The 14,882-nt window shown below is 36.0% G+C and overlaps 1 protein-coding gene across 1 annotated transcript in view; it reads right to left on the bottom strand.

Annotated features, from left to right (window-relative positions):
* The window catches only part of LOC113052033 (exostosin-2), a 33,174-nt gene extending 19,060 nt beyond the window's left edge, over positions 1–14,114 (bottom strand). Inside the window, exons 1-8 of the mRNA XM_026216294.1 lie at positions 13,918–14,114; positions 12,615–12,944; positions 12,288–12,511; positions 12,035–12,124; positions 8,627–8,743; positions 8,350–8,545; positions 6,399–6,538; positions 4,576–4,669 (exon numbers count right to left, since the gene is read on the bottom strand). Of these exons, the coding sequence (XP_026072079.1) occupies positions 4,576–4,669; positions 6,399–6,538; positions 8,350–8,545; positions 8,627–8,743; positions 12,035–12,124; positions 12,288–12,511; positions 12,615–12,929 (1,176 nt within the window). The 5' untranslated portion in view covers positions 12,930–12,944; positions 13,918–14,114. The remainder of the gene's footprint in view (positions 1–4,575; positions 4,670–6,398; positions 6,539–8,349; positions 8,546–8,626; positions 8,744–12,034; positions 12,125–12,287; positions 12,512–12,614; positions 12,945–13,917) is intronic.
* Between the last annotated feature and the right edge of the window lie 768 nt (positions 14,115–14,882).

Consider the following 14,882-nt stretch of genomic DNA (forward strand, 5'->3'; position numbering starts at 1 on the left):
TGACCTATATTAAACTTATCTATAAGCTTTAACAATTAATCCATGAGGGTTTAAAAAAAAGTGATCAAAACATTGTCTCGAATGTCATGAATCACCAATACTGATAATCTGTCAATACAAGAACACACACTCTTTTCCCTCCAAAGCAGATCCATTAACAAACCCAAAGCTCAAGCAGTGAGGGGCGATGAGCACATTAGAGTTAATTACCCATAAAACAGTGCTATCTCCTGCTAGGAGGCGCCATGCCGCAGTGACCCAGCTCCACCCTTCCTGGTCCTGTTTGACCCTGATCTCTTTAACAGGGTCGACCAAGTGCATGCTAGAGGCAGCTTCATTACCTGTCCTGACTGCAAACAGTGTCAGATTAGGTCTAACCACAAAGAGTCAAATGAGACCAGGGTGAATATAAAAAACATGAATAATGCCGTTACAACATTTTCCTGGGGCAGTTATTGAACATCATCAGAGAGTGCGTGTGGTCTTTCTTTTAAAAGCAATAATAAAAAAATTTTTGTCATTTGATGAAATAGAGGTTTGTGTAACACATTAAAAAAAGCGAATCCTCTGACCATTTCAGTTACTCTCAGTCCAAATGAACTCAGTTCAGCACATTAGAAGAGCGCAGTCACCCCCTCCTTCCAACAGCCCCCGAGGGCCTGGCCCTTAAACCTTAAAGAAATACAACTACAAAAAAAAAAACAGCTTTTCTTTATATGGAGAGGGGAAGAGGATTCAAAAAGAATTTCTGGTCCCAAGGGGAGCACAGCCGCCCATAAATCAGCTCATGATGAAAGTTTCTTTTCCTACCAGGAGAAGGCAGAGAGAAAACCGCACCCACCAAGAGCTGAACCCGCCCCGTTTGAACGCTTGCAAGAATTTTTATGAGAAGAGAAAAGACGGCATCTCATAACAAGATGTTGGCTGCTCTTTTGACATATTTAAGATTGTTCATCTCTTGAACATACAATAATCATTCCTTTATCTTACAGGACACTGTTGCAATAATAACTGTAGATGGGAATCATAAAGTATTAAATGACTGGTTCCAAATCTTAATGATTCTGGTTTTAATACTTTTTTGGAAGAAATATTTCAAAAAATGCAATGCAATTATTTGCTAAATGATGAGATAACTTCAATAATAAATGCTATAAAAATAAAATCACCTTATCTGAATCGTTCTTTTAGGAATAGCGACCAGGCAATATAATTTTTTTCCTTGTTGTTTTCTCATTATAACGACATGACAGTTTTTACTGTTGCTATTGTAACAAACTCAACTTTGACAGGCATCTGATGGACAACCATGCAGGCGCTCTTAGTGTAGCCTATATTTCAGCAAACTTTGCTTCGCCTAGGTAATAACGTCTACAATACTGTATACACCAAACATTTTGTTTTTGTAGTTAACATGTTTAAATGGCAACTCCACAAACACTTCAGAAGGGCTATTCTAAGATCTTTTAGAGCTGCTTGGATTAAACTCACTTTTAATTTTCCCTTTATTTGAAATAAAATTATATATAATTTGTAATTTTTAGTAGTCATTATATGCTGTGGTAGATATCATGTGTAGGGGTGCTCCGATCATGATCAGCCGATCGTTAATGCGCATCTCGTCAGTAAAGCCGGTTATCTAATCAGCAGTTAATTGTATCAGGTGCTGGGTTTCACATAGAGCAGCTGTTACTACACAGAGCCGTTGTTAACTGAGAAGATGCACCAAAAAACGCTGAAAATGAAGTGGATTTGCGCATCTTCTCTATTAGCCGGCTTTACTGACGAGATGCGCATAACGATTGGCCGATCGTGATCGGAGCACCCCTAATCATGTGCGTTACAAGCTTCTGTTTGAAAAGAGCGTTGTACGTGTAGTGTGTGTGCATAAAAAAATGATCACAATATTGTAGAACAAAACTAGCCTTAATTAATTAATTAAATTAGCCTATGCACTTTACATATACATCACATTTCTCATCAATATGGTTAACAATAAAGATTAATAATAAGGAAAAGAAGCACATCACAAATAGCCTACATCGTTAAATCCCCTCCTACTGTAGATAAACAGAACAGCTCCACTTATTAACTCCCTAATCATGTGCCTCAAAGAAGCACAAATAAAGATATAGGTGCAAACAGAATACAGTGACGTCAACCTTGGTTTTGGTAAGCAGTTATTTTATGACACAGAACACGTTGGTGAAACTCATGCATCTAGCAAGAACTTAATACACTAAATAACCATATTGATTCAATTAACATTTATGAATTAATTAAATGTCAGTAATGAACAAGACTGCACAAATTATAGCGATCACGAGGATGGTCCGCATACAGTAAAGTGGACAGTGTACAACACCCCATCAGTTATATGCAGGTCTATAGTAGGGCTGTCACTTTTCGATTTCTAAGACATAAGTGTTCATTGAATCGATTGTAAAATAAATTTTCCATGTCAAAAAAAAAAAAGACGTTTCCTTTTTCAACGTCAAATAACGGACGAACGTAAAGAGAGAGCTGGAAAAGCACAAGTCAGTAATATTTCTTATTTATTGGCATAAAGTTTCGTGCAGAATAACAAACAGCAACAGGAGTGAAACATTCTCGAAAAAATATATATGCTGAGGGGACGGCTGCCATAACAAAAGAAAAACATCACTGCAGGCTTCAACCCAGCTGCATTTATGATTTAGACAATTCAAAAATCTCCAAGATTATTTTAAATAATGATTCAATCCATTTTGAAACTTTTTTTGGTTGGTCCGATCGATTGTGCAATCGATTTTCGAACTAAAAGTGACAGCACTAGTCTATAGTGCCACCTGCTGCCGCAGTTTTGTAACTTCTTAGAGAAAACTAAGTCCTTATAACGAGAAAACAATTTTCGTTAGTGTCGAGATAAATAGAAAATTAAGTCGTTATTACGAGAAAACGACTTTCGTTATGTCGAGATAATGAGAAAATTAAGTCGTTATAACGAGAAAACAAGAAAGAAAAAAATTATAATGCATGGCCGCTTAGAACTACCATAGAAAACACAGCTTGTGCATCATTGTTTTGATTCACTAAAAAGAACAGAGTTATGAAGAATCGGTTGGGTTACAGTGGTTGACGTGCAAGTTAGAGTCGTTTGATATGAGAATCTGACTGTACTTGTCCCACTGTAAATTTTTTCAGTATATTTATCCTAAATAACTGCTAATATAACAAATAACAAAAGTACTGAGCACTGTCATGAGTAAAACATTCACACCAAATCATCAGCAACATCCATGCAGTTGATCCATGCATTGCTAGCGCTCTTCAATCCGTAGAAGAGGGCACAACCAAATCAATTCAGCAAAAAGGACAAGAGACTATTTGATGAAATGTTAGAAACAGCTACTTTCTTAGGCTGAAAGACTTGGCAATCACACCATGATGTACAGTAGTTGGCTGCTGCCTCCATTGGTCAAAATGCAGAGAAAATCCACTTCACCTATTCCTCACAACGGTCTGTAATACTTCTGCTTCCTATTATTTGCAGCATCTGCATTTTATGCAGTCCTACACTAAAAGTTCAAGAGGGGTGTCTTCTGGCAAGATCAAGAACAAAGTAGTAGGGATTTTTGTAAAATTTGAAGTAAGGTATACATATCAAGAATCAGTTATCGATATCAATAGCAGCCATACAATCGCTCTGCTGTCTGGAGGTGGTATAGGCTAGAAAGAAAGGAGTGGATCAAGATGTGTTCAAGTGTGGGCTGATATCTCACTGGCTTCATGCCATGTCAATATTCCAGCACACGGTGTGTTTTAGCACACTACATCCTCCTAACACCACCCAGAAACCTGTGGAACTAAACTATAACATTCTCCTCACACAAAATATTCAACTTCGAGCAGAAGAACTTGACTCTTCAAGAAGCCAATGCCAATGGAAGCAGAATGCAATTATTATTACTTATGGCTATCGTTTAGTACTCTACATGGCATTATATTGACCATAATTATTACAGAGTGAAATCAAAAGATCTCTTTACATGCATTCCATGTCGTTTAGCTGCTTTAACAAAAGTGTACAGCTGAAAAAGCTGAAGGGGAAAAATTAAAGCCAAAGAGTGCGGTTAACAATTTGTTTGGATAAAGAGACATCATCAATACTTAAAATTAGCTTTCATCATGATTTACTATGGCTGGAGAAATTTAATCTTTAGAGAATCAAAAGTATACACTTGCAGGAATATTGTTTTTGGCATTAACCCACCTGTCTAATGGTTATTTTAACAGCCGAGCTAGAACTCCATTGAAAAGGAAAAATGAATGTTAGTGGAGAAGAAGAGATGTTGTGACTTTTTTAACCTTGCCATCAACCCTGCCTGTATTAAACCTAAGACTGCTTACATTTAGTCTGAATGGGACTCTTTAGAACTCCGTTTCCATCAGTTTCGACAGTATTTGGTACTGTTTACTAACTGAATTTTTAGTCCTTGGGCTGACCCAAGAAGTGAAAATGACCTATTGACCATCATGATGGACAGATGCTGCTGGATTTTTACGGTCACTGTAAAAGTACAAACACATTCTTACCTGTCTCTGCATCTCCTCCACCTGTCTGTGAGGGATGCTCTTCAAAATAGTGTACATCTCTGGCAATTTCTCTTCTGGAATGACAACAGATGCCCTGCAAGTACACAAATGACTCCTATTCAATTCACTTGATTTTCAAATGACCTAGTTTATACAGCAACATTGATAATTGTAACAAATGTTTCTTGAGCACAAAATCAGCATATTAAAAATAAAATGATTTATGATGATCCGACGGTAGCTATTCGCATCTCAGCTTGTCTAACTGACATTTCTTCCTGGATGATGGACCATCACCTTCAACTCAACCTTGCCAAGACAGAACTGCTTGTGATTCCAGCAAAACCATCGTTAAATCACAATTTCACCATCAAGTTATGCACATCAACCATAACTCCTTCAAAAACAGCTAGAAGCCTTGGAGTTATGATTGATGATCAGCTGACTTTCTCAGACCACATTGCTAAAACTGTCCGATCCTGCAGATTTGCTTTATTCAACATCAAAAGATCAAGCCCTTTCTTTCGGAACATGCTGCACAACTCCTTGTTCAAGCTCTTGTTCTGTCCAGGCTGGACTATTGCAATGCTCTCTTGCCAGGTCTTCCAACCAGTTCTATCAAGCCTTTACAATTAATTCAGAACGCGGCAGCAAGATTAATTTTTAATGAGCCAAAAAGAATACACTTCACACCTCTGTTTATCAATTTGCACTGGCTTCCAATAGCTGCTCGCATAAAATTCAAGGCATTGATGTTTGCCTACAAAACTACCACTGGCTCTGCACCCATTTACCTAAATTTGTTACTTCAGACTTATGTGCCCTCTAGAAGCTTGCGTTCTGAAATTGAACGTCGCTTGATTGTGCCATCCCAAAGAAGCACAAAGTCACTTTTACGGACTTTTAAATTAAATGTTCCCTTCTGGTGGAATGAACTCCATTCCTTAGCCATCTTCAAGAATCGGCTTAAAACACATCTCTTGCATCTTTATTTGACCATCTAACTTTAACACTCACTATTCTAATTCTATTCTTTAAAAAATCTAAATACCTTTCTAATCTTTTTGTATTCTATTTTCTTTTCATTTATTATGCAATTGTATATGTATGTGTGTGTGTGTATGTGTAAAGACCTCTAACTAGCTTGCTCTATTCTTTTATTTTTTTATTCTATCTGTTTTCTTTTTATTTATTATATTAGTTAAAATCCCATGCTACGTGTACTGTGTTAACCTAACTGAGACTTGTTATAGCACTTATATATCATTGCTCTTTTTGTTGTTTTTGATTGCTTCCACTGTCTTCATCTGTAAGTCGCTTTGGATAAAAGTCTGCTAAATGAATAAATGTAAATGTAATGTAAATGTATGAAGAATCAAGTAACACTGAAGATTGGAGTAATGGATGCTGAAAATTTTGCTTTGCCTGTACAAAAATAAATGACATTTAAAACAGAAAATATTTCATTTCAAAAGTGAAAAAGTTGATCAATTGTAATATTTTCTACCGCAATTGTAATGTCTTTACTGTATGTTTTAAATAAATTGTTAGCCTTGATGAGCGTATGAAACTTCTATCAAATATATAAAAAAAATGAATTTAAAAAGATATGTACGTGATAATTTTGATTAATGAGGTCATTTTTATATCCAAATCTTCAATCTTAATTTTCTGGGTTAGCGCATGACTTTCGGAAGTTATAATAAAGGGTTCAATACGATTTTTGTTTATAAGATATTCATAAGGTGATCAGTAGGCCAGGTAGCATATTATCTTTATTCATGCACACTGGTGACTGACAACAACAGGTTTTTGACCTTTACCTTTTCCAGTCCAGCACTTCAGAGAAAGGCAGAATGTAAGAATCAGCCATGATGACAGGGACACATCCAGCCTGCAGCACGTCACTAAGCGTGGCCTGCCCGAGCCTGGCCCCTCGCAGAACAACACAGAATGATGACTCCTACAGAACACACAGGGGACCAATTTGTCATCTGTAATAACGACACACTGTCAGACCTCTTGAGTTATGCTGTAACAGACAGCAGTGTGATCTAGGTGTGTGGTGTGAATGAAGGGGTTGCAATGTGAGGTGCTAGGATCAGAGTCTAGAGGGGCTTTGTGTTGAAAAGGGGGTGATGGCTCTCACAGGGATTTGGCCTCTGCTCCTCCCCACTGTGGAACGTCTCCCAGATGTGCTGCAGCACCCAACCCAGATGATAAGCATACTTCCTGTCTAGACAGGGCTGGATGGGAGATGAGCATGGTGGACAGGAACAGCATTTGTTTGCTTTTGCTTACACCAATGGAGAAATGTGTTGCGGTGGTAAAGATTGTTTCTGAATGGGTAGAACATTTAAAGTCAATAGGAACATTCAGACCAAGCACTCAAAGGAAGGATGGGCTTAATTTACACAAAGATGTAATGTTTTCTAAGGTCAACATTTAAATCTGAATAGTCCAATTAGTCCAATAGTTGACAATGTAAGCAGTAAAAAAAAGAAAAAAAAAAATATGAAGAGCTTGTTTCCAGAACGCGATAAAATTAAATGTAAAAAAGTTTAAGAAGTGAGTTCCCGCCAAAATCAGTATTGTATCTGGTCGGTATTGAAAAGTAATTTTTTCACGATATTCGCCGTGTTATTCTGTCATGTTTTCTCCCTATATATATATATATATATATATATATATATATATATATATATATATATATATATATATATATATATATAATAAATTAAGGCTGATGTTTCTATCTGACTAATTATGGGAAAAAACAACATGTTAAATGATAAATGGATTTAACGCAAACCGCCACGGCCCAGATCTGTATGTTATCTTACATTGCATGCAGTCGTTTAGTTCAAACATAATGCAGGGTAACAACTGAATGATGTAGTCTAGAATAATGAAATTATATAACCCAAAATTTTATATTATGTAAATATACATAATACATAGATCAGTGGTTTTCAACCTGTGGGCCACAATGGTATTGCAGGTGGGCCTCCAATTAATATTAAAAGAAATATTAATATTGTTAACATATGTAAAAATGTCTAAGTCATAACATAATTTCATATATATAATTAAATAACAAACAAATAAATATTAAACAATAACTATGCTTCCACTATTTGAGCTCACTGATTGGTTTAAGAATAAACCACCAATTTATCTTAGATATTTTTGCTGCATATGCTACAGAACAACAAATTCAAACATGCATAAATGGCTGTCAACAAGTTCACTCCTGACTGCTTGCTCCACTGACTGCCGAGCTCTGCCTGGATCTGGTTCCCGTTTTGCTGAACTGTGCCAGCCCGAGTTTTTTTCTGTTCATTGGCAGTTCATTCAATGCAGACAGTTAACAATCTAGCTTCTGAGTACTAAGTTATTCACCCAACAATGGTGGGGTCAGTTAATTTTTTTGCAGTGGGCCACGCAAACATATGTGTTTGGTTGTGTGGGACGCGCGTAGAAAAAGGTAGGGGACCACTGATATAGATTATATCATGTAATTAATTTAATTAAAAACTAGACATCCCTAAAAAACATTTAAAAAAATAAATAAAATTAAAATAAAAAAATATATAAATAATAAAAAGATTCTACTTTTTACATACTAATATATATATATATATATATTAAATAAGATTAGGAGCTAAGTGATTATAATATTGGTGACCTTTAAAATATGTTTTAATATGTTTACTATGTGAAATTTGTGAATTCAATGTTGCTTAATAAGAATGGATGTGTGGAGAAACCGACCTGTAAGATTTGAGGGTAGTCATAGACCTGTCCTTTACAGCAGCGCTTTCTGACCGAGGCTAAACCCTGAGAGAGATTGCTGCATTTATCTAGGAGGAGTAGGGCCTCCCCGTTCTCCTCCTTCAGCCTCTCCAGTTCCACACGGTATTCCCGATGGATGGCCGTCTGAGATGACAGAATGAAGTAGCGTCTGGGCCTGAAGTAAACACATTATGTGATGCAATTTTCAGTCATTAAAGATAAATTGGTTAATCAATGTCGATAAGCAGGATCTCACCCTGGTTGCCTCTCAGGAAGGTCCACCTCAGCAGATAAAGGGCTATACACGGGGATGCTGACATCATAACCCTGCCTGTACGTCCATGTGGAGAAGCCTCCCCCAGCCAGCAGGGCTCTGTGAAACAATGAAGATGACAACTCTGTCGCCGCGAATGTCTGCAAAAGGCGCTGAAGATAAAACACGGCCTTTATATGGTTTTACATGACAAATGTGTGAACATGCCGCTCCGAAGCATTTAACAGAGTTGCCTTCGCGTCCTCATTCTACGAGTCAATAAAACTTCAAACGGTGCTTGGTTTGAGGGAATGGAGTGAGTATAGGGTAAGCTGCAAATATGGCCACGCAACATCAATGTCTTTTTATCTCACCCCACACATATGCACATATGGGCAGCTGGTTCTGATGAGGCTGTACGCCAAATGGAGCACAGCTGGATGAGCCCAGGAAATTCCCTACAGCTCCAGATAAGTGCTCATCATTTCAGGGCTTTCTAGTACATAAAACTCACCTTTTCCACCCAAAGCAAATGATCGGCCAAGTAATAGGCTGAGAAGCATGGACCATGTTGCAGTAAATACCAGGAGATTTTGTTTGTCTGCCTGCTCTAGGCGGTAGTGTGCTATTCTCTTTCATGATCACTCTCAATGCATCTTTGATCTCTGGGTCTAAGGAACATTTAGGAAATTTAACCAAGATAAAAATTCAAGTTGAAATCTAAATAGGACTGTTCTGTGATACATATGAATATATTTTTGGGGATGGATGTCTGTTTTAATTATATATTGCAAGCATTCCAGTTTCTCTCAATACAAGGGTGTTGAAACACCAAGAAGATCCTTAAATGCAGCATGGATTTCTTGGAGTCTGGCATCAGTCTGTCAGCACTGTGGTTCTATGTCATTGTGGACAACCATGAAGTGTCAACTTAATCACGCTAACCTACGGATGTAAAAGAGTGCCATATTGCAAACTCACATAAATACAACTATCCTGAGACTAAAAAATATTAGAGAAGATATGAGACTGAGAGCATTTATTGCTTCTCAGGTGACATTGCTGCTGCACAAGGTCAAACATAGAGACACACTGCCCTCAAGTGGCAAACACTACATCCAGTCTCTATTGGAAATGAATTATGCAGTGACAAAATTTGCCCTATGGAAATGGTTTTCAAGGGCAATTTCATTTATTATTTTTTTTTACTTTGAGGGTATATTTTTCCTAACTGTATAAAAACACTGTATGTCTTCCATTCATAATCAAAGACCACAACTTAACTAAGATTAATCTGAACAAGAATGGTTGCCAATTATTCAATAAAACCAACATTAAATACAAACATAGCTGTAAAAATATTTAGTTTTGGCTTCATATTTGGGTGTTGGGAGTGTTCTTGTTTAGTGTTTACAAGTAGGGCTGCACGGTTAAACAAAATTAAATCACGATATATCGCAAGAAGTTGCAGAAGCTGCAATTTAGGGGTTCTGGGATCAGAAGTAAATCTCCATCTGAATGCCAAATACATCCTGCAGAAGAAATCAGGAAATACCTATAGTGGTTGCTGTATAAACCGAAGATTTAACTGCTTTCATTCAACATGACTAATAAACACATGACTACAACAATATATGATTAATCTGAGTTTGTCTTATTAAAACGTTTATCATAATGAAGAGGTATATAATAATGGAATGCTAATCGACATAGCCTTGTTTACTGCTATGAATACGATGAAATATGTTGCCAGCTGCCTAGATGCTTATCAAACCACTCACCCTGAATCTTGTGTTCTGCAGTTAAGGGCTACTAATTTACTACACAGAGCCGTAGTTCACTGACAAACTATGCAAACAGCTTTCATAAAACACATTATCACGTGATTATTATGGTCTGCGATTATGAACGTGATTTTGCACAGCTTGTCAGTGAACTACAGTTCTGTGTAGTAAATGCTGCTCCATCTGAAAGCACATGATGGAGATTTACTACTGATTACAGAAACGGCTTTACTGACAAGATGCGTATGACAATCGCATACGATTTATTCATACAGCCCTATTTAAAAGGCTGAATTTAAAAAAAAAAATTTACAAAATCAACACCACTCACTTCTTAAATAGAAAATACAGAGCAAATTGACAAGTATAGGTCACTAAGGTGACTGTGAAAGGACTAAACTCACACAACATTTATGAAATAAATACTGAAATGCATACAATGTGAAAGAACAAATCTTTCCTAGGTTTCATCATACAAGAATGATCCAAAATTCCAAAATGACAAAATATGAGGGTCTGAATTCGTCGAAAGGTATAGAGATGATCTGAACAAAATCTACATTACCGTTCACAAGTTCAGGAATTGGTAAGATTATCTTAATGTTTTTGAAAGGTTCTTATGTGATCAAACATACAATAAACCTTTAATATTGTGAATATTATTTAATATTATTAACATTCCATATAACTATTTCCTATTTTAATATATAAGGTAAAACTTTACAACAAGGTTCCATTAGTTAACGTATTAACTAACATGAACGAACAATGAACAATGCATTTACAACGATATTTATAAATATTCGTTAATGTTAGTTATTGAAAACACAGTAATTCATTGTTAGTTCATGTTCAGAGCCGTAGATCACTGACAAGCTACACAATATCGCGTTCAATATCACAGATGAATAGCCTTCGATAATGAATGCGATATTGCGTAGCTTGTCAGTGATTTATGGCTCTGTCTATTAAATAACGCTCCATTTGAAAGCAGGCGATGGCGATTTAGTGGTAATCACGAAACCGGATTTACTGACTAGGTGCACATGATCATATTGTTAGATATATAGCCCAGCCCTAATTCACAGTGCATTAACTAATGTCAACAAGCACAACTTTTGATTTTATACATTAGTAAATGTTTAAATTAACATTAACTAAGATTAATAAATGCTGTCGTTGTGTTGTTTACACTAACTTCATGTTACCTAAAGTGGTAAACTAATGTTAACTTATGAACCTTATTATAAAGTGTTACCAAATATATTTTAAAATCCAAATTATCGCTGTAAAGGCAAAGCTGAATCTTTAGCAGCCATTATTCCAGTCTTCAGTCTCATATGAGCCTTAAGAATTCATTCAAAATTGAAATGGGGTTCAATAAACATTTCCTACTATTAACAATGCTAAAAACATTTGTGCTGTAAAAGAACAGCATTTATTTTAAATAGGAATCTTTTTTTCTTTTTTTTATGTTTTCAGTGTCACTTTTGATTGGGTTAACGCATCTCATTTTAAAATCGCACTTTCCCCAAACTTTTGAAAGGAAGTTTACATGATTTTAACATTCAGACTTCCTGACATATTAAGCAATTTTGTGTGCCTGTTAATTTCTACTACCTCTCACCTGTCTCTGGGCACATCCAGAGCTGTATTGTAATCAGGGGGTCCTCCAGGAAGCATATTGAACAGCAGGTGGTTCATGCCTTTGTCCCACCTAAAAATGCATAAATAAAAGTACATAGCTCAGAAAAGTGCCAGAAGTGACAATGTAAGAGAAAGTTCTAATGTAAAAAAAAAAAAAAATTATAATAATACATTGAGGACCCAATAAAGTCAAAGTAGGCAAAGGTAATTTATAAATACTCAAAGATATCTACCTGGGTAGCACGGCCAGTGCTTGAGCAGTTTCACGAACCCGCAGTGAGTTCTGATTTAACACATCAATGGAGGGTATGAACAAACATGCTCTGGTCACATCATCAGTGTAAAAATCACTGTCTGATATGGCGCTCAGCAGGTCATTGTATTCTCGAGAGAGGCCAGTGCTGCTGATGGGTACCCCGACCTCATCCACAAATCGCTGAAGAGGATAGATATACACCTGTGTACAAACACACACTATTATCAGATCAAAATAGCCCTGTAATGACATCCAACCTAATAAACATAAATCAATAACACAATTCTTTCTCTCTTTGCATCACCTTGATTTTATTCTTGGGATTATATCCACAGCGATACACATCAAAGCAAGTGTGCATTCGACAGCTCAGGTCACCCCTCTCAGGAATAGGGCTGCTCATAGGTATCCTGACCAATGGTGCATCATGCACACTACGACGGTCCAGACTCCATTCTGCGGAGGATTCAATGGAGTGAGGCCAGAACTGGAACATCCCCGTTGCAATCAGCCCCAATAAGACAACAGAGAAGAGGGTGATGTAGTAGATCCGGTGTTTAGTCTTCATACGGGGTATGAGTGCAGGGCCCCGGGAACCGTACTTCACTGATGCACACATGATGAGCCAAACCCACTGCAGAACACACAAACAACACTGATGAACATCTGCACGTGAATGCAGTGAGAATATCAGCAAATGTTTTGATGAACAGAAAAAAAAACAACAACATATAATAGCTGTACAAGATCTTCTTTATCAGTTCATTTTCTATACTTTTGACTCTTTAAAATACAATTTATTATATGACTGGTTGTTCCAATTCTAATTTTTATAGCTAATGCATCTAATGACATTTCAGTTATCATATGATTTTACATTGGAAAGCTGATTTATTATATTATCGATCCAATTAAATAAAACTAATTATGTTTGACTTATCAAATTCCAATTAATTTATAATTTGATCCATACTTTGTTATATTAGTAAATGTTCTAATTCATTATATGACTCATCCATATAATGCCATTTAATTTTTTACATGATTGTTGAGTCTCGTTTGGATTTATTATATTACTAATATATCTAAATGTAATTAATTTACAAAATTATTAACGGGTGAGGTTCGAATGAATTTGTTTTATGACATGATAAATATTTGGAAATTGACGGATTCATCATTTAACGTAATACATTTACTGGAATTACACATGATTGTTTCCTCTAATTATAAATCATTTATTATATTATTGATTGTTCTAATTCTAACAAAGGTATAACGGATTCAATACGGATTCATTTTATTATTGGTACATTAAAAATAATTTATAATATGATTGATTTATCTAACGTTAATTCCAATTAATTTACTAACGTGACACGACTGATACAGCTAATCTTTCATACAATTAACCCTTCAAACTCCAATTACTTTATTTAAGCCAATTCCTCTAATTTCTTCATGACTTATATTTATTAATAAAAGTAGCCATTTTAAACAAGCATTTTACTCAAAATATGTACTGTCTTTCTTGGGTTGTAAATAAATCCAAAACTCACTCGCTAACGACAGCAGGTATGCTAGCAACTACAAAATCATTAACTTACCTTAACGGTGTCCAATTCCCTGCCTCAAATCTCAGCACGCCACAACCATAATCTCAGTTATTGCCCCAGTATGGTGCAAAGGCTGAAAATGAAATTGTTGATTAAATTTTGTAAATTATCCCACAACACCTTTCTTTTGCTAAAGAGCCAGCTGAAATCGTCTCTCCTTCATGCGTTAGTCTCATCCGTTTTTCTTGTAATTCGGGTCGCGTGGCGCCATCTGCTGTAGAGGGAGAACGAATGTGAGGCATTGGCTGCGTCTTGAAACCTAGTAAACCGCCTACATAGCATTTTTGGTGTGTTTATGTCATGTTCTGTAGTATGTGTCTAGCTAGCTAGCATTAGTTGAGTATAAAAGTGATATTTTCTTTATGCCTGGTGTTTTTATCTTTTATGCAAGAAACAGTATTCTGGGTCCTGTTCCTTGACTGTGGTTTAACAAAACTCAGATCTCATATCTCGGATTTACGTATCAAGATAATAATCTAATCTATTTACATCATGGCTAAACAGATCCAGTCCTAGAAGAACGTGCAACAAGTCAAGACGAAATACAAGAACATCATTCAAAGTGGGTTTTTTAGGGGGTTTGATGCCTGTTTTTGTTGTTTTTATCTTCTAACTTTTCTTCTCTATGTGTAGGACAACACAATATATTTTTACACACTTTTAGAGTAATGTCAGCTATGTAGTCCATAAGTAGGCCTATAAAGGTCTTACTATGAAGATAAACACAAAGTTATGTAGACTATAGCGCTTTTCACAATTTTTTAATTTAAACAAACATTGTTAGATCAAATAATAAAAAATACTTGTTTTAAGGTTACAACACAAATAAAAACTAATCTTGACAGAATACATGTGCAGTGCTTTACCCCAAAAATATGTTTGTTTGTTTGCTTTTTGTTGGATTGTTTTTTTTTTTTTTTTTAGTTATTGTACATCTAAAATAAAAACTGTTCTTG

This window comes from Carassius auratus, chromosome 32 (genome assembly GCF_003368295.1).
Source record: "Carassius auratus strain Wakin chromosome 32, ASM336829v1, whole genome shotgun sequence".
NCBI lineage: Eukaryota > Metazoa > Chordata > Actinopteri > Cypriniformes > Cyprinidae > Carassius > Carassius auratus.